Source organism: Scophthalmus maximus, chromosome 7, assembly GCF_022379125.1.
Source record: "Scophthalmus maximus strain ysfricsl-2021 chromosome 7, ASM2237912v1, whole genome shotgun sequence".
NCBI lineage: Eukaryota > Metazoa > Chordata > Actinopteri > Pleuronectiformes > Scophthalmidae > Scophthalmus > Scophthalmus maximus.
The window spans coordinates 11855323-11882230 of NC_061521.1; the positions used below are offsets into that span (position 1 = coordinate 11855323).

The 26908-nt window shown below is 44.2% G+C and overlaps 1 protein-coding gene across 5 annotated transcripts in view; it reads right to left on the reverse strand.

The window, feature by feature from the left end:
• The window catches only part of reln (reelin), an 87866-nt gene extending 65504 nt beyond the window's left edge, over positions 1 to 22362 (reverse strand). For 3 of the 5 annotated variants that reach the window (XM_035642294.2, XM_035642293.2, XM_035642292.2), the window contains exons 1-2: positions 21805 to 22361; positions 2243 to 2350 (exon numbers count right to left, since the gene is read on the reverse strand). In XM_035642294.2, coding sequence (XP_035498187.2) covers positions 2243 to 2350; positions 21805 to 22057 — 361 coding nt within the window. In that variant the 5' untranslated portion in view covers positions 22058 to 22361. Of the gene's footprint in view, positions 1 to 2242; positions 2351 to 21804 lie in introns of all 5 variants that reach the window. The other 2 variants (XM_035642295.2, XM_035642291.2) reach the window with 2 other exon arrangements.
• Positions 22363 to 26908: the final 4546 nt, after the last annotated feature.

Below are 26908 nucleotides of genomic sequence, written 5' to 3' on the forward strand. Positions count from 1 at the left end.
TGCATTATCTTGTGATTTAAAATAAAAAGATAAAAAAAACAAAAACAATAGAAGATCCTAATTTACCACTGATCTCCTCCCAGTGTGCGCAGTCATCTGGTGGTGGTGCAGTGAGGTTTCATTCTTCCCATGCTGGAGTTCATTTAGGTTCCTGCACTGATACATCTGTCAGCCACATGTTCACCCAGCCAGCAGCCGCTCCAACAGCTGTACAAAGCCGGAGTGAGTGTATGTGCTCTTGGGTGAGAGTAGGTTTCTTTTTTGGATTCTAAGTGTGTGTGTCCATGCATGTTGCTGCCCATGCGTATCTGTGTCCCCTATGTGTCTCCACGGAGGGGGATTGGAACCGCACCATATCTTAGATTCTCTGCACTAAACACCAAAGTCATAAAACTCCCTTGTGGAGTTGCATGACCCTCTCGTCCTCACAGATCCTTTAATATGTGTCACAACAATGCACATCAAGCTGCATCTCATTCCATTATTGCTCAAGCGCATTATCTTCAAAGTAATTTGCTCAAACACTGGCTCTCTTATGTCAACGCATTTCCATGAGCTCATTGATTAAGCTCTCCCCCTCTGGGAGGCCTGAAGAACCTTCAATCCCCAGATGTGACACCCTGCTACAGAGCATGTTGTGCTGCCATTAAGTCATGAAGAGTTTCTCATTAAGATCCCATTAATCTGATAATTGTGCAGATAAATCAAAATGTACTTTAGACTTGACATATTCCGATACCTATACCACGTATCGGAAATGCCTCTAATACTGTATCGGTGGGTGAATCTATCCAATACCACGTCTTTAAAGTATAAGTCCACAGATCAGTATCAGAAAGGAAAAAATGGTATTTGAAGATTTCTAATTTATACAGCAATACCACTTTGGACACACATAAACGGACTATGGTGGCAGTACTAAATCATTCTTCGGTTTCGCCTTCTGTGACAACATGTATTCTGTGTGTTCATAGCTGCTTGAAGTCCTGAGGGCGACACAGAGTACAGAGAGCTCTTCAGCTGAGGAAAGACTGTGTTACTGCTCTGTGAAAACCTGGACAGCAACTCTGCTCAGAGGACTACACACACTGTAACCGAAGGCTTTACAGTCACACTTCATGCATAGAGAGCCACACTTCCACAAGCTGCTGCCTATCGGTCTGTGCAGCCCTTCCCTTAAAACTTTTCAAATTAATGAGAGTGAAGCAAAGGTGACGCAATCCTTGCTTGGATGCCTCCCCAGTAAACAGGGCTGCCAAGAGTGAAGAGCTGCCCTGGCTACGGGGTGAAGTCAGCGTCTGAAGAACAGTGGCGTTAGTCAGGATAAGTGAGCCCACTGCGCAGTAGTTCTGGGCCAGTAGCCCTGTTCTCTAAGGAATTCTTTATGGCTGGTCCGTCGCCCCGGGAGGACCCCAACCCCTTCACACAGGGGCTCCATCCGCACACACTTCATCCGAGTCTAAAAATTCTCAGTGAGTGTCCAGAAATGGGTCGCACTTAACTTGAATCCATTTCTCTCTGCTGCAGACTGCACAAATTTACAGACAGGCGAAAATTTAGTTATAACACAGTTACACATGCGGACAGTGCAAACTAACTAGAATACTAATATCAGAAATGACATACTGACAAAAAGGGTCTGCAGGTTTTTTTTCAGCAAACCAGCAAAATTTCCTAAATTGTTTCCAAAAATTTTCATCCAGGGATAACATTTCATTATTGTTATAATAGAAAAAACATTTTTTGTTAAATTAAATGTTTTTGCTTTTTCAACTGGACCATTCAACCTTTCCTTTGACCCACTAACCTGTTGACCATTGACATGAGGCCTTTTGTTACTGAGGTTGGTTTAGATTCCCTCCGAGGCCCCTCACATATATTCTCTGCTTTGCTCCCCGATGTCCTCACCTCATATAACCTTGAGTTTTCTGTTTCTCCTCTCTCAAACATCAATGAAAACCCATCTGGCCAAACCCATGGTCACATCATCCTCACTCCTCATCCATCATGGCCTGTCACAACGGGAGCGGGGAAGTGGTCTTTTTACTCATTCTGGGAACGGATGTGGATCACTGAGCTGGGTTCTGCTCACTGTGATACTCCATAATCCCGGCGCTAAGAAACTATATAGTGTTTCTGATGGTTTGTTTGGGCTAAAAGGCGAAGCGGAGCTTGTATTGGCACGAGGATGGGTGAGGAAGCAACTCTAAACGGACTACGGTGTTACGTCATGAAGACTTACCAAAGCCAAAGGCAGCTGGAGCAGGGATGGGAGCTGACTGGACCGGTGTGGAGGTGTAGAGGCCGGTCACCAGCAGACCGTCAAAGGACACACTGGTCGAGATGGTCACTGACGAGAGAGGAAGGAAGGAGAATGTTTAACATCACTGTGACTCTCAAGGTAATTGTTAAAGCAAATTCAACGGGTTTCGACACATAGCCGAGCAAAACAGAAACTGTTTCATCAATGCAATATATTAACCTCTCATGTTTTATTGACGATTTATTGATGAAGTCTGGGACTGGGATAAAAAACGAATTTCCCACTGATTAAATGTCAGAGATTGCAAATAAGTTATGTTCACACGTCGATTGCGGGCTGCGAAGATAATTAGCCGGTGTGATGTACATGCGAGTGGACAGGAAGTCTGCACGTACACACAACTGTATACAGAACCCGAACATCTTGCTGCTAATGAGGCACAGAGCTCAGGTGTCAACAGGCAGAAATGTAAAGTGACCATTGACACCAAAAGCCCTGCAGGAGGAGAGGAGAGGAGAGGAAAGAGCACAGATGTGCAGGCAGGTGTTAAAGCAAAAGCAACCATGTAACACACACACACACACACACACACACACACACACACACACACACACACACACACACACACACACACACACACACACACACACACACACACACACACACACACACACACACACACACACACACACACACACACACACACACACACACACACACACACACACACACACACAGGCCCAGAAGGTAATCCAACTCACCCTGAACAAGTCACAGTGCTTAAATCTAAGCATGTCCCTGTTGCCAATTGTATTAGAGAGAGTGATGAGCTGATTGGCTGTAACCCTGATAGCCTCGCTAAGCCTGTGCTCGTCACAGGTCAACACAAACAGCAGAAAGGAGCAGAGAACTGCCAGTCTATTATCCTGCTGTAAAGGATTTATAGCTTAGTGTATCCGGCGGCAAGTTAACTATCGATCCACCCGGTAAACAAAGACCCTGAGTGACGGGACCACAGAGCCAGATACATCACTGGAGGAAAAAGCGCTGAGCCACTGGACTGCTTCCAGCCAGACAGATCAGAGCACAGGGGAACATTCTGCGGCTCGAAGGAGAACACCCTAAAAAAAAACCTCTGAGGTTAAAAATCCTCCGCACTTGGGAAAGATGGGAGGCATTGTTATTTCCTGACCCTGGAATCCCCCTGTGTTTTTTGGGGAAAAAAATGAACGGGGAAAGGAGGAGACACCCGCGGCGCTGGTGTGTTTTTAGTAACAATAGCTACAATAGCTTGCTTTTGGGGCGTTCATTCCTCTGGGCCTGGTGTGTTTCGATGTGGGAATCTGGGCAGAGCAGACTGCTGTGTGGCCCAGTCTGTCTGTCTGTCTGTCTGTCCGTCTGGGTGACTATATTAACATGTACCCACACAAGGCGCCCAGCATTTCTGTGTGTCTGAATGTGTGTGTATTGCTTGTTTACGTGTGTGCGTGTGTGCGTGTGTGTGTGTTGGATGAGCTACACCCTGTCTTATAAGCACAGTTCAGCCCAGCTCTCCTCCATATCAAAGCCTCAATAACTCATCCCACAACCCTCTTTATTATATCCAGACATTTCCTTCTCTCTTCTCCTGTCACAGATTTTAAACATAAAACTAGCTATTGTACTAATTCTTTATGTCACATGCTCTCTGCTCCACTGGGGTATAGATGAATATAGAAAAAAGAAGCACACTAACACTGGCGAATAGTTTACTCCTAGTGTCTTCTTAATTGACAATGAAAAATGTAATTTACTTCCAAAACATTAATGAAAGGAAATAAATCCCTATTGGTCCATTCAAAAATATAATTGAATTGAAATACAGACCTACAGTATCATTAAAGAATTAAATACAAATTCGCAAGTAAATCACAGACATCTCTCTTTTGTATGAATGGCTCTAAAAAACACTGTGGGCAACAAGTAACTGCTCTGTATTCCCTTTTTGTTGTCAGCTGTGAGGACTGCCAAATTCTATCAGTGTGTACACAGTGTGTACAAGAAGCTGTGGGAAAGAGATATTTTGCTTGGCAACAGAAATATTATCATATTCAATCCATGTTGCGCAGTGCACCTCTTGCACCGCAATACCCACAGAACGTGGGGGGTGGACCTTCTCATTCAAACGAGAAATTATCATGTTCATATTGTGGATGTATGTGCTCCTCTTTTGTGCTATTTCTGTATAACAGAATACATTACCTCCTGAACCAAGCCGTTCCAGAGTGTGGTGAGACATGTTATCAGTGTTTACATTACGTTGTATTGATCCAAGGCCATGCAGTATTTAATGGAGTAATGGACTGGGTTTAATGCACTAGGCTGGACCGGGCTTCACCACCCTCAGTCCACATAATACGCTCATTTCTGCATTTCCACTGACCTGCATCTCCAAGGTTACACAGACTCCATTACGCTCCACAGAAACTTACACACATACATACACAATACATTTCATTCTGCTTTCGTTATATAATTTCTCTCTTTATCCACTGCTTGCACCTTCTCTTCCAGGCTCTCTCTCTCTCTCGCTCAGACTCCCATTTGAGAAATAAAGCTCAAAAAAATGCTCTCTCCTTCGCTTTCCCTATCTACTCCCTTCTCATGCATTTTTAGGTCCCTCGCAGCAGTGTACCTGCGCTCTGTTTGATGTGGAGGTACGGGGGGGAGAAAGGGACACAAGGTTACAATCGCAAAAAAACAAGAACAGGGGGCAAAGAAGGATGGAGAGAGAGGGAGTAGTGGAGTGGCCCATGGAGAGCAGCGCTACCTGATCAATACAAATGTAAGATTTAAATTATTTAGACATGCCTCTAACACCCCTCTCACACTCGCCTGTGGAACACATCAGATGGATGAGCCAATCAGATGAGATCAGATGAGATGAGATCCAATCACCTGTGGGGATACTTAACACAAACACACTCACAAACCCTCTGTTTCACTCACTCACACACACACACACACACAGATCTGAAGGAGGAGGCTGGCAGCCTTTGATGCTAGCCTTTAACATTCTGCTCTGCACTTCATTTCTGAGAACCGTTCACTTGGCCGAGGGGGATGAGGCGGGAAACAGAGGTGAACTTTATCACCAACACCCTCATCCAACACAGTAGCAAATTCTGTGTGTGTGTGTGTGTGTGTGTGTGTGTGTGTGTGTGTGTGTGTGTGTGTGTGTGTGTTAATGTATAGAGAAACCAGGTGTTAGACTAGCCCAATTCATGCAAACATCTGGAGTGAATTTCAGGGTTTCCTTGTTTCCTTTCCTTGGAACACTTAAAAGCGACAAATCGCTTCACTATGGAACATGTAAGATGAAAAGAAACCATTAGATAAAGCTACATTAAGTACATTATAGGCTTTTTATAACAAAAAAATATTCTAATCTTCTCTTGAATTAGTTATTAGTTCCAGTATCTGGTTTATGAATCAAGTTCACACAAAAATGGGCAGGCTGGAGTTGCAGGATGGGTTGGGTTTTTGAGTAAAGCCTGCATGAAAAAACGCAGAGCCCTTATTAATTTGAATGGAGCCAGTCCGTCCGTCAGCATAGGGCGGTGGTAAGCGAGTGTCTCTGGCAAAACAATGCAGAGTTGAACCAGGCTCAACTTTTGCTGTAACCCAAGACAACATCATCCAGCAGGGCCAGGCCGAAGGATTACTGTAAAGGAGATGTACCATGCTCATATCCAGATTGAGGAAGTGTCGGCCTCCGCCTTCGCTTTACCTGGCTTTGTGTGGGGGCATGTCAGACTACCCGCTAGGCCTGCCTAATGCACTTCCGTAATATCGTGATGTCATGATGTTATGGAAGTACTTTGTGTTTTGCTGTCTGATAAAACTTAAAGCACATTAATCTGTTACTCAAACCGGACTTCCTGCATGTGCACCTAAACCTAATTCTTGACAAACACTAATTACACCGTATGCAGAGCGCTCGTACCCACATACAACCACTCATGCTTTATACTTGAACACACCACAGAGCACATCCCCCGGCCCTAAGCCAGCATGTAATATTAATGATGCGATGTGGTATGCCTCATTACAGACACACACAACCGTGCTCCCACTCAACTATTGATGGGCCGGGGGCTTTCTTCACTTCTCTGGATCCACCAGGAGTAATTTTAAGGCACCGAGTAAGAGCACACCACACGATGCAACAAAACAGAGTCAAAAACACAATATTTAAGTCTCTCCGTGCTCAAAAACACGCGCAGAACACACAGCAAGGACTGAGCAGTTGTGGAAAATGAATATTTCGATGTGCAAAAATTATATCTTAACTATTTTCCATCCAACTTTATTCATCTGCAGAATATGATGTTCCTTATTTTGTCTCGCCAACTCTCGGTTCACATTTGTTAGGTTAATATTTCATTGAGGATTTCCCCTGACTTCTTCTGACCAGCGTGCAATCAAGAACAACAGGACTGCATTAGTGTATTACCTGAGCACATCTTGAATGGTATAAAAGCATCCTCAACACAGGACAAAAAAAGACGAAGGTGATTAAAATTTTATAAGATCCTAGAGTACATTTTAAACTATTCTGAAAGAGGTGTGCTGGTGCCTTAAGAAATGAACGCACCTATGGCTGGAAAGAGAATTAGGATTATGTTGTTGTTGCCATTTCTTCTTTTAATTATAGTACAGGCAGTGATGGAACAACCATGATACAGATGGGTTTGGCCAATTCCTCAAACAAGAACCACGCCTGTTAAAATAGTGAAAAACTGAGAAAAAAACACTGCTCATGTTGGAAAACTCTGAAGTGATGTGAATGGCTGACTGTGTGCTGGTTCAGTGATCGTGTTAGGGACCTGAAAAATAGGGCCCAGTGGCATCTTAAAAGAAATAGTAATGTCTCTCTCCTTATGGTGAAGCAAAGCACTGTTGGCACTGTGGTTGGCAATGCTTGGTGGCATGAGCTCATTCTCAGAGAACAGCGTGGTGAGGGATTAGGATGGAGCTGGACAGGAAGTCTATGAGCTCCAATAGAAGACCTGATTCACGTCGCAGCTCAGTCGACTTGCATTGAAGTCCCTGTGTGGTTGGCATGGGCTGAACGGATCCTTTCTGCTCTTTGTGTACAAACCCGGCCACACCTTCCATTACCTTTACTCACACAAAATCTCAGAAAACCTGGAGCCAAACCCAGCTCACATTGGGGCGAAAGGCGGGATACACCCTGGACAGGTCACCAACGTATCGCAGGGCCAAAATATAGACACAAACAGCCAGTCACACCTATGGTCAATTCAGAAACTCCAATTTGCCTAACCACAGCCTGCATGTCTTGGACTGTTGGAGGAAGCCTGAGTACATGTACGGGGAGAACATGCAAACTCTACAATCTTCGAATCGGGACCCTTCTTGCCGTGAGGGGACAGCACTAACTACTACACCACATATGTCCACGGACATATTATCTGTAATCATATTAATTGCACCTTGTTGACACTGACAGCACTGTTGACGGTTCATATGACACCAAATACCTGCTATTACATTGCCTAAAATAAAATTATTTTTATTTTATTTCAAAGCACTCAGATAGTTCTACCATAGGCAGAAAATATTCCCCGTGATGTACAAATCACAGCATAGACAACAATAGTGCCAAACGTAATTTGTGCAAGACAAGAAAAAAGAAATACTGTAACAGAACGTATTATCAATGAAATTTCTTTTTCGCAGTGAACCAAGTGGACACCCTTTTTGTTTCCAAATGGATGGAGGTTTTCCTGGCAACAATCTGGATAAAGATAACCGACCATCTGACCCATATCCCACTGGCAGACACACACGTGCCCCAGAGAGGACCAGGAAATGGAGGCCAGACCAGGGGGAAGCTACAATTCCATCTGTTTCCGTGGTCATGCCAGTGCCGGGGTGCCACTTCACTCTGAGCTTCCTGAAAAGGTTCAAACTGTCAGTCACCAGCACGACACCACGAAGTGTAGGCTGTCATTCGCTCTGATCAGGAAAGTTAAGCCTGGTCCAGTTCAAAAATTTGCAGACAAACTAAATCACATAAGTATGACTGTTTCTCTACAGTTTCAGAAGATGGTGTGGGAAGTGTGTTCCTGCACATGTGTCATGCGGTGTTCCAGTCAGGTCTAAGAGGCATCATTCCATTGCGTAACCTTCTGGCACCATCCTGGCCTGCTGGCACTGCCATCTGCTGCTGTGAAACACTAGATCACAGAAAACCCATCAGCCACAGAGCTTCTACAGGTCTGCTTAACCACAACATCTCCGACGTGTTTTGCTAAGGGCTGAATGAAAGCAATTAATCTCTTAAAACCACTTCACAGGTCCTTTAATGATCATATGCAAACCATTGCTGTTCTCTGTCTAAAATTTGCTCAGTTGAGGTTCTACTCCGCTTACCAAGGAGGGGAGCTGAAGCCATCCTGCCTGCCTCACTTGGCTTCACCCCTGCAACAGCCGTGGAGTGAAGAGGCAGTTCTATCGCAAGCATCCTGTTCCTCACACATAATCTGCATCACCATCTCACTTCATTGTGCTGCTTTTATACGATACAGTGCATGGGAAGTCTGTTTACATTCATGTGAGCCTGTGTCACATGCTTGAACACGAGCAAGCACAGGTGTATGAATTATTCTAAAAGAAGCCTCAGTTTATGTATCAAGTCTCCAGAGTATAAGGATTGAGTAAATCCGTTCTCTAGGAACACATTCTCTCTTTTTTTATTATGATTTTCACGTAGCATAATGTGCACATGATCTGCAAGTAATCTACAAATAGTATTATTGTGCATACAACGTGCTATATATGCTTTTCATACTTTTTGCAAAAGTTGACATTGGCCTATTCACCAATCAACAGGACAGAATCAGTTATGACAGTACATTTTCTTCGTAGTTTCTAATGAAACATTGCATGTTCAGAGGAAGCATATCACCTTGTGACAACTCAAAGGCTATTCTCTTTACCTGAGATTGACTTTGATAGAAAATCACCTCACTGGGCTTTCAACATTATTCATAACCCCATTGAGCCTCAAACAGCACCCACATCCCATCTCGGCACTGATCTCTGCTTTGAGACTCTAAACGGGTTTTGATCAGCAACAGTCCTGTTGTTTGGACTTTGTCCTCATCAGTCGTGAAGACATGTTGACAGGATGAGGAGAGACAGGGTGAGAAAGCACTGCAGGTCTTGAGAGCAACGGACAGCTGGCTACAAATAATCAGGGACCTGTCGCAGTGAGCAACAGTATCACACATAATTAATGATTGAGACCATCTTACAGGCATTTGATGAACAAAACTACTACTACTGAACATCAAGAGGAATATTACTCAACATATACATAATTGGTGGCTACAGTAAAGGCTTATATTAGGGTTCAGGAACACCATGATTCTTTCCCTCTGTCGCTTGGTGACTGCCAGGACTGGAGTGTGAGTTGTCCTTATGAGCAACACCATGTGCTCATCCATGTGTGCAGACCAGGAAAAGGCTTCAGCCAACGGAATCATTTTCATCATTTATCAACGCATTATTGAACTAATGCTAAAATCTTTCATCAGAACTCAAGGTGTTTAACAAGAGAATCGTGAACCGGATGATATAATGTCAGCGGGCACAGTTTACGGCAGAAAAGTGGCCACAGCTTTTCAGAGAGAAAATTCAAGGAATGTAGGAAAACACTAAAACACCAGGCTGCCACAAAAACTAGGGTCGGGACCAAACCACAGATCCTCACAAGGAGCAGAGGCGCACAACACAAACACTTAAACAGCACATGCATATAAAAAAAACCTACGGCCAGTGACACAGAGCACATCCAGCCACATGTGAAAAGAGACACCGCATCACATGCTAACCTACGTGCACAGAAACATACGAGCAAACACTCGAACACACATAGCCAAGCGGCAGGCCAGCTGTGACAGTGCACACAGACAAGATGCAGACGTTGGACATAGTTGTGTTCTGTTGCATAACTCCCTTTCCATTCCACCTGCCCTAGTGGCCGCTGCCCAGATAGGAACCAGGAAGGAAGTAATGAAGGCTAAGCTGTCAGCCAGAGCCTATACGACCTCGCCGCCTCAGGGACACCAGGCTACTTAGCCCATGTGACCTCCATGTCCTGCACCACAGCGGGTCCGTCCCCCACCTCCCAGAGCTCCCCCCATAGCCCACCCCACGCTGATTCAGGATGAAGGCATTGACCGGAAGGGATCCGTCAAAGCTAGGCCTTGCGAATTTGGACAAGGAAGAGCAAGGGTTTCCAAAGACATTTACAAGGACAAATGCCCCTGTCAACAAGAGTGGCACCCTTTCCGTCCACTTTAACCTACCTATCCAAACAATTTACATCCCTTTAAAAATACACCACTTAATTAGCCAATGTCAACACAAACTTGATCACTATGGGTCTGTAGCACAATGGCCAAAAGCCTCCCTGCACTGATGTTTTGGAAAATGTTCCCATTGGCCGTCAAATAAAATACCTGATAGGAGAGAGCAGCAAATCACCTCTGTCCTTAAATCCCTGTTCGGTCCAGGGTGCATGCAAATATTTTAAATAAGAAGACAGAACTTTTGGTAATGTTTTGTTTTGTTTTTTTTCACCTAATGAACAGAATAAACAATACAGACCTCTCCCCTTTCAATCATGCTTTTTTTTCAAATTTCAATCATTTTGGTCTAATGCTAATTAGCTATTTGATGACGTTTTATAACCTGATTAACAGTACTGTATGCTAAGAATCAAGTGGTCAAGATCACAGATGAATTTGCAGCCACTGTGCAAATGACAGGTGTACAGTGCAGGAGAAGCATCTTTAAATCCACCTGCACTGGAGTCAAACTATGAAGGAGTCTACTCCGTTGTCTTATTTGGGAAAGAGGCTGTTGTTGGTGACAAACAGAATACACTTCTCCTCACGTTATAACCAACTGTATGGACCAAACTTACTAAATGTCCGTGTCTTGGAGCCATTCGGTCCCTGATTCATTCAAATGACTCACCCTGCTCCTATTGAATTATTTTCAACTGAGATGAAATAGAATTTTTAAAAAGTATGTTTAATTTTCATTTTGAACTTTAAAAAGTATGTATATATATTTTCAGTTTTAAAAAAAATCCCTGAATTACCATCCTTGTATTACCAACATTGCATATTTCAGGCTCACTGAGGCTTATCACATGAAAGAGAATAAGCAAGTAAGTTAGCACCAGGTGCACCTGCCCTCATCTTAGCCAGCCTCATGGGCTGACACTTCAAACCGCACATTTCATCCAAGTATCGACCTGGACTTTTTATCAGTTTGAAATTCATGAACAGCAAAAGACCCTGTGCTCACTTTATGTTGGACAGCGACTGTTATCAGTACAGTACACAGCGCACATACAGTATGCATGGATTTTCAACAAGACTGAGTTTTTGTATAATACAATTGAGGCTTCTAGGGGCCACTGTAAACAGAGGTATAATTTCATTGGAATCTGGGTCTGTTACTTTTAAATTCATAATTCATACCTCCATTGCAATTAAGGAAAAAAATATTTTTGGGGGCCAATGCTGATAATAGCTCATAAACATTTTCAGAAACCAAAATGTTGGCCAGAAAATCATGAATGATTCGTAACATGCCATTATCAAACCCTATTGAAAAATAAATGTAATTGAGGCTTGGTGTCTTAGAGTTATATAATAAACTATATTACAAATAAATATAAATATTAAGTAAACACAAATACAACCAAATATATATAACTTCAATTGAGAAAACAACCACATTTAATGTGAAATATAAACTTAAATGCACATCTTTTCTGCATTGTTTATTCTGTAGAATTAAAGTTTTTATATCGGCAATCAAACACCAATACCTGTGTCAAATCGGTCGGGCTCTAAATATTCAAACTTGACCTGTGAGAATAAAAGGTGTACATACAAGAATATTGGAAGTAGTTTACGATGTGTCCAAGCAGGTTCAGATAGTGTTTGGATTCCTCTGTCTATCCAGAAACCACAAAATTACGTGAGGCAGCAGAGGCAGCAGAATGACATAGAGCAGCAGCAACGGCAAGAAAGATGACCAGTACTTTAAACCACTTGGATTGTTAGTATATGGATGACATTCAAATTATTTAATTTGAATAAATTATGTAAAAGTTCAACCTTGTTCAAATTTGCCAAAACTGTTGTTCAAACTTTCACATTTTGGAAAAAAAAGTGACAATCCTTCTGTTATAAAAGAGTGGAGATTAGTGATACTCACAATTAGTTGGCAAATGTGTCCTGTTACCTGTGCCTGTAACTTAACACGTGTGCATAGTTTAGAATGCTTACTACCCTGAAACATCTGGACATGTCTCCCTTTTGCAAAACCAGACATCTGCTCTGCCTGTTCTCTCTCTCACACACACACACACACACACACACACACACACACACACACACACACACACACACACACACACACACACACACACACACACACACACACACACACACACACACACACACACACACACACACACACACACACACACACACACACACACACACACACACACACACGCACACACACACACACACACACACGTAGGCTCAAGCTGCCTCTGGTATTCCAGGCTGACGGCAGTGCCAACCATGTTCCCCCATTTGCAGATATAATAACTCTGACGTGAATAATGAAACTGTCACTTTACACAGAGGTTCATTTACATCTCTGACAGTCATTTTCAGCATCTCCTCTATACTTTCCCCTCTCATTCTCACTTACACAACATTTTCACCATTACAGTAATTGCCTTTAACTCTATAGTTTAGGAGACATTAAGAGGTCACCTAGCACTTCAGAAAATTTACTGTTTGAGTTTAAACTGTGATATGTTTAAAATTATTGTTTTTTAAGATGACTGAATAAACAAAAAATAATCTGGTACATGTAGAATAGTGTTTTTGTTTTTTACATTCACAAAAGGAGCATGTTACATAATCATACAACGTGTCAACTGGTCAACAACAGAGCCAAGTTATATGAAGTGGAAAGACAAAATTAGAACTGTTAATGGATTCAGTTCTCAGTTTTGAAAAACAATCCTAGAGTTTGGCAAATTCTTTGGAGAAGTCAAAGACGTCCTGGGAGCTGGAGAGGAAGGAAGGATATTGTGCCTCACTATTTCGCTCTCCGCTCCCTGCTCTCTCTTGGCATGAAAATTTGAGATAACGGCCAAGTACGTGAAAAAGTACTGACATCAGTCTGATGTGTCTCCATAGCTATTGGGTATGGACGTTTGTGTGGAAAGAGAGGAGCCCAGTGGTGTGGGGGGGCTGCATAGAACAGGGGGGAAAGATTGATTTCTAATTAAGAAGCTGGTTGCAGTAATGAAAGACTAGATGGTCTCTACTGGATCAATGGGGAGCATTTCCCTGGACAACGAGTCTTAATCACACCGGCTCAGCTTGGAAAGAATGCACTCATTGCTGTAATTAACGCTCCATCCATCTCCCTACTCTGATCCCAACTCTTTTCTTTCTGTCTGTGGCAACATCCATTCTACTGCGCTTTCATTATAAAACGGCATTTTAAATCAAAAGCGATCTCTGTCCAGACAAGCGTTTTAACACCATATCAGTTTTAATCCCCATCCAGACTAACACACCTGAAAATGTAGTCACATGGCCATTCGTATACACTGGAAGCAGATTGTCTACTCTGCATTCACAGAAAATACTATGAACGAGAAACAACAATAGTGAAAAGTAAGATGAGGGGTTTCTTCTCTTGGTGCGACCACGGGGTAGAACTGTTACTGTCAGTAAGCGTTTTTCCTTCATTATTGTTTCCAAGTGTCTCCAATTGTGCCCGTCCATACTACAATGGAACTAAAATATACAGGTATTATCTTCTCTTAACTCCCTCATGTCCCTCATCTAAAACACCGTATCCTAGTAGTTTAACTGAGAGAAGTGAAATAGATAAACAAGATTACTATCTCCAGAGGGGGCGCGGTCAATGCTGAGGTGTGATTGAGAAATAGTGGAGTTAAGGACAGGGATCAGCCATTGAAAGAAAAACACATTGGATGGACACAGTCAGTCTCTTTAGAGTACAGCGAGGAAAGGTGAAGTCTCACTTATTCTTTAGTTTTTCTGAATTTCAGTCTCCAGTCAGACTCCCAGAGAGACAATCAAAAGGTACAATGAAACACCTAAGGTACAATCAAACACCTAATCCACTGAGATGTAAAACACACTGGTCCACTGGGTAATCATTAGTTTCTCTAATATGTCACTTTTTAATTGATGTCCCATTTCAAACGGGACGATTATGTATGCTTGCATCTCATGAATCTTGCTGATAAAGCCAAAAAGCATGAAAAACATATTTAATCTTGTTTGGCGTCTACTGGGAGACTCGCTGTGGATGTTCTAACCCTGAGACAGAGCTCACTGATGACACACGGACCTGTGGGGGCTAGAGGTATGAAGTTGTATATGTGGGATTTCACAACAGAGCATCGGGGGCCCTGTAAACACCAACCCCCTCAACCATGCTGTCACTTTCGGCAGGAATATGTGTGAGCTTGTGTATGTGCACGGATGTGTAATCTGCCTCAGCCAGCCTGCTGTGTCTCTCTGGGCAGAGAGGGTCTGGTTGTTTGAAAGAGGTTGGGGCTGAATGGGGGGTAGGGCTGGAGCTAATCCGCCTGTGCCACGCGCTGTGTGCCCAGCACCCAGCCAGTTGCACCATGCCGCCTCCTCTGTAGTTGGTCCATTGGAGCGCTACAAGGCCCTCTGAATGCTATCAGCACAGACGACACACTGGGCCCCAAGCAGGGATTACAGCTCTCTCAATGAAGCCGCCAGGAGGAGGATCCAGAGCAAGAGGAGGAGAAGAAGGAGGAGGAGGTACACAATCTTCCAACAGGAGCTCTATTCTCTAGAAGGAAGAGGCCATCGGCAAAGCCGACACGCCAATCAACGGCGGCTGGGAAACCACCCCATGAGAACAACACGTCCAGCAGGAAGGATGGGGAGGAGGGAAGGAAGATTTTAAAAGGATCCATCACTTTTCAAAATCCGGCTTAGAGCCACTTGGTACTCCTTAAGGACAATGAACACTGGCCCATTGTTATGGGGTAGATTGTGATGGGAACATAAGTATGAGGTTGCATAGATACATGGAACCCCAAATGTCATGTGCAGAGCTGGTGTTTGAGATTTCTGAAGTTAAAAAAATGTAATTATGTTTACAGACCGTTTGCAAGTGAAAAGTAGACATCAACGACGCGGGAGCAGAGTAGAGGGGGATACGGTAATGTGCAAATAAAAACATTTTTTAATGGAGAGTGGAAGGGTGTGTCCCTTGTTTTTTTCTGTTGGAAAATAGTGTGGTTTAGATTCATCCTCACCCTCAGGTCTACAGCGTATGTTGTGTGGGCTAGTTTCCTGTTTACCACTATGGTTTACCAGACTGATATATTTACAATGTCTGAAATACAGCATTCCTCACTCATTAATCTTCAGTAACAACAGAAATGAGAGCAACAACAGCAACACAACCAATTACTTTGTGATTCAGGCATGAAAAAAACTCCCCATGACTATATTTTGTTTGCTTTAGAGGTTGCAAAATTTGTGCAAGGAGTTGAATCCTTTTGTGTTTGAGTCGTCAAAACCCTCTAGACCCCTGAAAAGCCACAGAAGGGAAACACAGCAAGCAAGTACATACTAGGACTACTGGAGTCTAGAATCTGCCCCCCCCCCCCCCCAACAGAGATGGAACTCCAAATCAGGCAAACCCCCAACAGGCAATCTCACACTCACACAATATCCTGAAAACGCCTATGCCCCCTCGTCTACCCACTCGTGAAAGTTACTGAAAACACTGCTCACAATTGCTGGTTAAGAGCTCTCTTGTTTTGGCTGGAAAATGACCCGTTGAGGAAACTGGAAATAAAAAATGTAAAAGCTCTTTGCCACATGCCCAGATCAGGCTGGCGCAGGCACACACTTCTGCCTGGCACAGATCCACCGACTGCCTGCAATTTGAGCTCTCTCTACCACACCTGGTCCCATGCTGCCATCACTATGGCACCAGGCTGGCAAAGGCTGACAATGTCACTGTTATCCGAGGTGATTTGCTGGGCTCTGATGCAGTAAATCAATTTTCCATAAATGTAGCATATACGTGGCATCCGGCCCATCTCGACTATCATGTCTTCAATTTCTCCAGGGCTGCTGTGACTCACTGATTCTTTATGAGGAAATACAAAAGGCAGAGACAACATATATGTCCGTCACTTACATTGTCGTAGGTTTGTACAGTATGTCAAAATAGCTAAAGCATGTTGCTGTGCCAAACTTGACAAAGCCATTTAGCACTTGAAAGGAGGGAAACATCAACCCCAGTTCACGTTATCATGTCATATCCTGTCGTAGCATTGACAGGATCAACTGTAATAGCCCACTGATCAGGACATTTGTGTTTAGCCAGCGGAACATCTGACCTGTCTCAATGTCATGATGGATCACCCACTAAGAGCTGAGTGCTGTGTGCATCGCCAAGCGTGCACGTGTGACAAAGGGAAGATTCCCAATGAATATCCATTCTCATTTCTCGCCCATCTGCTCCCTCATATAAAGGAAACTGGCATATCTCAGTGAATACAATGGTCTTTAAATGGTTGGATCATTCAAAGTCCACAAAGACAGAACATCCAAACACACCCAGCAAGCTCTTGCAAACAGTAATACACTTGACACACTTCCCTCCACTCAGTGAAGTGACCTATTCAGACAAAGCAGCAGGAGGCGGAGAGGCTGAAGAGCTGGGAAGCTAATGAATGCACGGATTTGGACCATTTGAAAGTGCGAGTGCAGTCCGCATGTTGCTTTCCCCTTGCTCACAAGAGAGCCCTATTAAACCATTAGCCCCTTTCCCCTCTACTCTTTCCTCACTTTTACTTTCACTGTCCCCCACTCCCCTAAACAGATTGTCTGCATAAAAACTAGGCCAGTCTTTTGACGGTTCACTGACCAATGCTTGCCGCACCATGAGAAATACTTAAATAGTTTTTCTGCTTTTTTAAAAAAAATAGATACATGTTAGTTGAAAAGAGACATAAAGAGCACTAAACTGTTGGACAGGAAGAGAAGGGACACCAGCCAAATCTAATCACCCTGCAAGAACAGAGCTCCAAGCATTGCAGCACTGACAAGAAGTGGTCAGAGGTCAGACAGCAGACCTTTAACGGCCCCCTCAGAGGTTAAGTGGTGCAGAAGGTGATGTTGACGTCCAGCGTGCTACTCAAGTCACAGCAGATTGATGCCATCTTGGCAGCAGCTTTTGGGAAGACTTAAAGACAGGCGCTGTTTTTCCATGACGTCTCGCTGTGGCTTCACTGATATGATCCGGTGTTCGGTGAGATAATGCTTTTCTACAGCCTTACTGAGGCCTCGAGTCTGTGACCTTCATTTCGACATGACTGACTTGCTGTTCTACGGGCATAAGTCAATAGCGCTTTCACAGAAAAACTCCCACAACCACGACAAGTAATCAACTTTGCAGAAGGATAATGATCCTTTCCCATTGTGAGACGCATTGAGTTGTTTCTGGTGGCTGGCAGGAGAGCGGCTGAAGTAATGCACAATGTCTAATCTGATAGGTTATCATGGGAAGTGCTGATGGCATTTTGTGGGGATGAATTCATCTCCAAGTTCCCATTAAGAATTTAATTTAGTGGCAATGTCCAAATCTCCTTTAAGTGTTCATTGTTTCTCATTCGTCTTGAATAATTCGCTCATGAAAAGGTGGAACAAGGACTGTGGTAGAAACCATTGATAGACAGCAACAGCCATTCCAGCTTGTACTCTCATCCAGTTCGCTAAGCAGCTCTGTCGTTTTACCCTCTTGTCACTTTCTCTTGCACCGCTGTTCGGCCTCCTTTTTCTATTATGGCAGTGTGGTAGAGACACACGGCTGAATTCTATTTGATATTATTTGGTTTTCAATAATGTGCCGGAACAATGACTATAGTGAGAGGGAGAGCTGCATATGTTAATGCATAAAAACTAAAATACTGTCAACACAAGCAAAAACTCAAGCTTTTTAAAATGACAGACTGATTGACACCATTCACAACGATGCGCTTTATCCAAACATGCGCTGTGCTTGACACGACTGACAGGATAAACACAACTGTAGTGTACAAGCATCATTACAAAGTGGGTTGAAATCGACAGGGAAAAAAATGGTACAAATTCCTTGACATACAAAAGACACTCACTCAATCTCACTGGCCCCATTTCTGCTCATGCACCTTCATTTTTCCAGCTATTCTCCAATGACTCACAGAGGACACGGCACCGCTATTTCATTCCCCCACCAATCTTTTCCATTGTGCTTTCTAATCTGACTGCATAACACGGTAGAATTATGTCCCCTCTGCTCATGATTGGAATCCAGTGTGCTTTACTGGAAGCACCATGTTTTCTGATACTAAAAACAGTCCCGTTTGGGGGAATTTCGCCTCTTCCTGTTCCCTCACTGCTGTGTCACCATGCCTTCTTGAACACTGTGAAACTGAACATGTGACGTTTCCAAAGCAGGAGGAAGAGAAACAACAGGAATGAAAAACAACACTGTCGGATTAACTGTGTAGAGAAAGGGCTCTGGTTTTCGTATTCTGATTTTGCTTCTGGTTGCTGTATGGAGAACATATTTCATTCCTACTGCAGGGTTGGAATAGGTCAAAAACAAAACAAAAAAAAAGTTTAGACGTTACTGAAATAACTGTTTCCTGAGTTTAGCAAAAGTAGTTCAAATGGGTCGTTTGATTGTTTAGAGGGCAGGCTCCAATCCCACTTCTTTTTTTCTTCTCTCCCCTCTGAAAGATAAGGCTGTATGTGGGCAGCATGTCAGTGACACTTGGTTTCCATTTGTCTGGTACAAGGATTGACCCCAGAGTCTGAATGCAAGCACACAACACTACAGAAATCTTTTATTTTTTTTTATTTTTTTTGCTCCTTCTCGTTTCCCAGCAGTTCAGGCCATCTCAATGGTATTTCTGTTTTCATTTAGTCCAGTGTGACCCTGCCAATACACCCACCCTCTCAAGCATTTCAAACAGAGTAACGCAACCTCTCTTGGTCATTTCATTCTGATAGCTAAACACAGCTATCACATCTACAAGAAAACGCATGGGGCAAAGTACGCTGCCCACACATGGCCGTCTCACTCAAAAGCAACAGAGAAGCGAGAGGCAGTGAGATCAGGTCAGAAACCCAATTACTGGACGACAAATTGGCCACGCAGAATCTTCCTCGCGTTCAGCACCGAACGCTTAGGTGGTTCTTTGAGACACTTATCTCCTGCCTCTTTTATAAGGGGTCGTCTGTCTCTGTTATTTTTCTAACTTTCCCTTCCTCCACCAACAACCTCTCTCCTTCGCGCTCTCTCTTCCGTTTTCTTTTCTACAACGCTTCAACCGCACGGCCGGCATCTCTAATACTTTCCGCCCGCCATTTCCACATGCATCTCTTTCAGTGGTTTGATCACACGTTGCTTTTAGAAGATTAAATCACATGTAATCCAAAACTAAAGCCCAGGGAGCACACAAAAATGCAATGAGAGGGGACCAAATAAATGAAGCATACTGAAAAAGTATGATTTGTTGAAATGAATGAAAAATGTCACAATGGTTCCTTTGCCCTTTTCTGTAGTACCTCTTTCCATCTCTGCCTCTCATTGTTTTCAAAGCAGGCAAATACATGTAGCCCGCAAACCACCTGCCACAATGAGCCAGGCAGTGGCCGTGGTATGAACATGTAAGCACGGATGTAACCATTAAAGTTTGAGGGGATGAGTAAGAGCTGGAAAAGATGCAGAACCTGGGATTACTCCTGGTTGCACAATGGAGCACACAAGCCACGTTTCACTTGCTCTCTTTCCATTCATCTCTAAACAAAGTCAAAAACCCTAGAAATTTAACAATGAGCTGCCATCATGTGCCAAAACAGAGTACGGAGAAGAAGAAAAAAAAAAAGTGAGCAGCTTGGAACCCTGTCATTTTTTTCCGTGCAAGCCTCGCTGCTGGTATCTTATCAGCTCAATCCTCTCATCGTCATTTAAATCTCCCCCTACTCCATCCGATCCCAGCCGTGGCCCTATTTAAATCTCTCCCTCCTCCCAGTCCACCACATTTCTAATGCTAATTATTTAAACCTCTCTCTGCGCTCTATCCCTCCCGTCCACCGGCTAGTTATTCAAATCTCTCCCCGCCCGCTCTGCCTACAAGCCCGGCCCCTGTTAAAAAGGTGCTTGGCTGAAGGGCTGATCTGGGCTGTTGTTTTCAGACAGAGGATAATACCGCTTCTCCCAGACTCCTCTCCTCTCCTGCTCCGTTCTCCTGGCCTCTGCGTATCAGTTTTCTCTCTATATACAATTACACTGCTGCACATATCCTTTTTGCAACCCAGAGGTTTATTTGCCGTGATGCGGTTGTTAACAGCACAAGAGCGGAGTGATAAATCCACAGTTTATGAGATCAAATTAGCAAGAGACCAAGTTAAGAAAAAGATACAGGCAATGTGCCGTATATATGTGTATTTAGGAAGCTAGATATAATCAGTAATATACATAAAGTGTGTATACACCCCACTCTAAGAGAACAGGATAGCTGCATGGGAATGTGACCTCAGTCGGGCTGCGGTGGCCTGTTTGGGTCACTGTCCCCAGTGTTAGTGAGTGGCGAGAGTGTGGAGGTCAGAGGGGAGCTTTTTTTTTTCCAAGACCAGGTGCCAGCACATCAGTGTGGGAAAGGGGACATTAATATCCATCTCCTCTCACACTCCAAGCGTGCTTTACCGATTTCTTGATCTTTATTTCTAACGGTCAGATAATCTCTTTCTATGCTTTCCGTTTGTCTGTTCGCACTCGCAGCTTTCGCATGCACGCACACTCTCATTCAGTTGGAGGGATCTCGCAGTTAGTCCTGTGGAGAAGCCACCTACACATGGAGCACCAGGATCACAGCTCAGTGGAACACCAAAGCTGCTCACAGCACCGAGCAGGAGTCCCACTCAGCACCACTACTTATTACAGTTACATAAATGCTGGTTTCCAACAACAGCCACGCAAAACTGCACAGTGCGTCATGTGTGGACCGAAACAAGAAGAAAATGTTTCATTCTTGATCTTGGAGTTGGTTTAATATCTTTAATGTGATATATCTTATGCATAATGAGCACGATCTAGCGATATGTATACATCAAGAAAACCTCTACAATTTCAAAGTGAATTTCCTTCACAAAAGGAAGGCTTTTTAAAATGAATTAAGTTGTATTTTTACGACCAGTGAAATTCACAATCAGATCAATTTAAAACACTTATTTTTCTATTCATTACTGATGAACAAATTGCTAAAAAAAACAAACAATAGATCCAATTCTCCTAAGCATGCAGTAAAAATAAGTGGACACCGCAGGGGGTGTGCTCACCTTGGTACTCCTGTCCAGGGGTGTAGGCAGTGGGGCTGCCCACAATTTGGAGGGTGAGCAGCACCTCTTCCCCACCCTCCGCCACCCCGGCTCCCTCCAGCTCCCCATGGTGGGTGCACAGGAAGAAGAAGGGGTTGAAACGGGGATAGAAGCTCGCAGGGGGCGCCCCGAAATCCATGCTGCTGCTCCCCACGACCAGGGCCAGCAGGGCACAGCCTAAGGCACCCCCGAGAGAGGCCCGCACCACGGCCATCTGCCCTCACCAAGCGAGGGACTTGGGAGGTGTGGAGGTGGGTGAAGAGGTGAGGAGAGTGCTGAGTGGGAGCGAAGAAGACACAGGTAGTGTTCCGGAGGGCAACGCTCGGGAGTCCACGGATGAGTCGAAAGTCCAAAAGTGCGGTGCGTGAGAGTGTGTGTGTGTGTGTGTGTGTGTGAAATTTATGGGTGAAAGTGTGTGGGCTTGGCTGAGAGGAAAACTGTCAGACCTCTGTTGTTCTGCTCCCTCTCCCTGTCCTACCTTCACTCTCTGGGAGTTCAGAGCTTCGCCTGTGCTGTCCTGCTCCGGCGTTTAAATACCTCACCCCTCCCTCTGTTTCCGTCTCTCCTCCCACCCTCCCTCTCTCTGTCTGTCTTTCGCTCTAACACCAGCTCCACGCAGGCTCTGTGCGCTCTACGAGACGGCCTCCCTCCTCTCTCTCATCCAGCTCTTCTCTCCTCCCTCTTCTCTCCCTGCCAGTCTATCACTCTGCCTTTTCCCTAAATCTCTTCCTCCCCCTCTCTCTTCTCTTCAACTCTCACTAAACGTCTGTGTTACTCCACATTGCACTCTTGTAGCTCTCTCCTGAGACCTTGGCTGTCTTGTCTCAATGCATCTATTAGTTTCTTCATCCCTAACCAGCCCTTTGACAGATCCCTTCCACTCTCCTCCTTCCTTTGTCTTTCTTTGCCCATCCACCAGACTGTCTCCTCCTCTCCCACCCACTATCACACCTCCTTTCTCCCTCCCTCTTCCGATCTCTTCACCTTCCTCTCCTCCCCTGTCTCTGTTGCTCTCCCCCTTAGTCCCCCTCCCCTCTTTCAATCTCCCTCTCCCTCTTTTTTCCAATCCCGGACCTCTCAGTCTCTCCTCTTGTCTCTTTAGCAGCACTCGGATTTGTTTTTCTTCTTGTCTACTGTTGCTTTTTTCATGGGTTTTCCATCGGCATCTACTTTTCCACAAGATTCTCCAACTTTTTCCCCCCTGTCAGAGCTATTGAGCACCACCTCTCCACTCTAGATTAACCCACCACTACGCAGAGGACACCAGCCACCATACTGCCTTCTCTCCCCACAAGTCCCCTCTCACCAAATGATTATGAAGTATTTCTCTCACAGCCTGTACACACTCTCATATCTACCTCACACTTTTCAGCCACGCACTGCCTCCTTGTCTCTTTCTTCCTCTGATCATCCATTTCTTGCTCGGTGTGTAAGGGATACCCCAGCTCCTCGGTTATCTCTCAGCAGAGAAAGATGCATTTTCCACACGACACCTTTCGTGGTGCAGAGCTAAAAGAGAAGAAGCACAATAAAACAAATGATCACAGTGAAGGGGGAATGTAAAGAACTTGCTGTTAACACCACTGAGCGTCTCTCCTGGTCTCTTTAGCTGCCTGCTGGGTGTGTGTGGTTAAGAGCCCATTACAGACATAAACAGTCCCGAGCCAGTTCGCTACACACTCACACTCACACACACGCTATCAGCTGCACCATGTTCTAGTAGCCTGACTGACCCACAGCAGGAGCACACTGCCAGGCTAACATGGCCAGATGCTTCCACAGACTAAACCCCCGCACACACAAACACACAAGCAGATACACGAGGGGTACACAATGGGTACTCTTTTTTACTTCTACAAATGTACACACATACAACACATAATACTGTCTCACTGTATTTCTCGAGTGTCTTCACTTTCATGTGAAGCAAAAGATTTATACTTGGCTCAAGTGAAGTAGATCACCTGCCAGGCCAGCTGCTGCTCCCAGGCCCGCTCCACTCTACTGTGTGTTTATCCACACAGAAGTACAGACATCCAAGAAGGCTGGACAAGACAACAAGGCAAATATTTTGCAAGTTTCTATCTACAACGGCATCTCTATATCTCTACATCATCTATATCCACTTACAAATTAGTGACTATCTTGCAATGAGATCACACCAGCCACGTCAACATGTTGACGTTCTGACCCGAGAGTACTCAGTTGTGTGTGTGTGTGTGTGTGTGTGTGTGTGTGTGTGCTTTGGCAGGTGTTAATATTGTATGTCTGTCTGTCTCAAATCATACAGTTTTGTCAAAATCGTGCAGGTTGTAGTCAAGAAAAAAAAAAAAGGTTTGTAGTTAAGATCAAAATGAAGGCCAAGTTCGAAGATGGGTGTGGTCCAACCAAGGCTACATCCACATAACTTTGTTTTTGTTTTAATACGCATCACTGCTGCTACGTTTACGCCTCCTGTCCACACTACTCTGGACTTTCCGAGTGCCACGACTCGTCCCCTTTTAGGGGACACACACACACACACACACACACACACACACACACACACACACACACACACACACACACACACACACACACACACACACACACACACACACACACACACACACACACACACACACACACACACACACACACACACACACACACACACACACGCACAGTGCCTGCTCAGTGCTCACTTCATCATCTTTACAGTCTTTCGCAATCCGTTCTCCACTGAGCTCATGTGTTTTAGTTTTAGCTCCTCATTTTTTCTTTTTCTTTTTCACCCATCCACATACAGCAACAGCTCTCTGCCAGAATCTTAAAGGGCTGAAAAGAGAAAGCATTTTCCCCCTCATATAGAGGTCTGAGTTATACTGTGACCAGACCCCCGCTGCTTCTCTCCGGCATGGGTCAACAAAGTGTCAGAGGGCTAAATAACGTGGTGGTGGTGGAAAGCGTGACAGTGGCTCCACAAGGAACAGGTGTGTTGCAATGTAAGGTGTTTGTTTTTGTTCAAGCATGTTCACTACAGTTAGTGTGAGAACAGAAACGGAGAAAGAAAGTGCAGTAAGAAACAGCGTAAGCTCCACCCAAAGGCAGTAACTTTTCAGACACAGCGTGTCCTCCCCAGCTGTTCTACGAGGTCAGTCAGGTGGACCAGTCTGCTGAGACTGGATTGTGAGGTCTGAGGTTATCTAAGTCCTCCTCTGCTGTTCCTCTCAACCCGTCCACAGCCACCTCCCAGCCCCTCATCGCCTTAATCAAACACTTTTAATTAATCTAACTGCATTAACTCACCGCTGAGACTTCCTAAAGAGCTTAAGTCCTTATGTGCAGCTTTGATAGCATTCCTTTTTGTAACTGTTGCCATACTGTAGTACCTTCAGCCTTCACTGACAAAATACACCTCTGAACCTTCGAGTTCTGACTTAAATGAAGTGTTAAACTTGGTTCTTTCAATAGAAATAGATGACACGAACAAAAAGTTATTCGGGTTGAAATAAAAACCACACAGAATTAGCACCTCAATACAAATGAGATGATCCTTGCCTTAGAGATGTCACAAGGGGTCACTTGAAGCACAACATTGCATTGTAATCCAATGTGTGAAGGTATGTCGGAATGCACTAGTTTCCAGTTCATAGTGTGTTCCACAATGTCCAGCTAGCACCAACCTTAAAGGCCATGTTGGATGTGGTGATGACTATTCCACTGACAATGAGTTGGTGAAACACATGACTAACTGGCGAACAAATTGTCTCACCAATTTTTGCACAGCTGCACAGCAAAGTGCTCTTAAGCCAGTAGACAGGCTATGATGCCGATCAAATGGCACTGTGTCACTTCAAAGCTGTAAATTGGGTTGGAACATTTTACAAAGTTTGCCATTCTCACATGACGAACGTAGCAGTAGATTGTCCGAGTCAGACGCGTTCACAACAGCAGAACGCAGTGTTTTTGTTTACAGTCATCAACACGCCCACTTTCTCGCTGTGAATTCTCCGGAGATTCTCCTGATGTATTCACACACGGGCTCACTTTCCAGATGTTTTACTGGGGGGCTGACAGGAAAAGTTCCAGGAAATGTCAAGAGCAACATTCAGAAATTCAGTGCATGTCTAAAAGCAGCTCAACAATGTGTTCCTGCTTTTTTTACAAATCAAAACCACATTTTGACCTGCCCGTCAAATGGCACAACCCTCCGCGACGATGTGTCAGTCAGGAGTTTGTTACTGTTCCTTCTGTTGCCCTGTTCTGACTTGTGACACCAGAAACAGTTTACAGTCACGCTCCCAGCTGTTAGTCTCCTGGTCCTATGGTCCATTGTGAGAATAAGAGAACGTCATTATGCGACTGCGTGGGAATCCATGGGGTAAAATGATTTAGTTGACTATCACAGTGGTGGATGAGGCTTTCAAGCTGAAGAAAAAGTAATTTCAGACTTGGATAGGTTATGGGCCACCTTAACAAGCAAACCTTTGGCTGGCATCAAAGAGTTTTTGCTAATACGCGGACAGGTAAGGATGGGGAGCAGGCCTCACCCAGAAAAAAGCACATAAACAGGTCCCCTGGAAAACTTTAAAAATCTCACAAACATGTTCAATAACCATAAATGAATCAAGTGTAGCCTCTTTATTTTGTTTATATAAAAACTTTTATATCCTGGATGTGGATGGCCACTATTATATTATAATAGTTTCCATGGCTGGTACTCTTAAGACCCACGCAGCTCATTATTTTTAATTAGCCCCACTTATTTAGGCAAATGCACTTTGTCAAAGTCAAAGTCTTTAAATGAGACCACTGCATTGACATAATGGGTTTGTTGATGCAAAAAAAACCTCAGGTTTGTCATGCAAGATGACCCTGACTCAGTTTTTCTCCACAGGGCCATTCACTGTCATCTTACACTGGTTAGATGAATATGTGCCAGCACATTTTTCATGTAGAATACCTTGAAGCTCGGTGATTTGCTTTTTCCATGCTGGGATATGTGAATGTGGCTGTAGTCTGTTAATGCCAGATTTACAGATTATGTCTGAATGCGTGTCAACAGCAGCACTGCTAATAACAT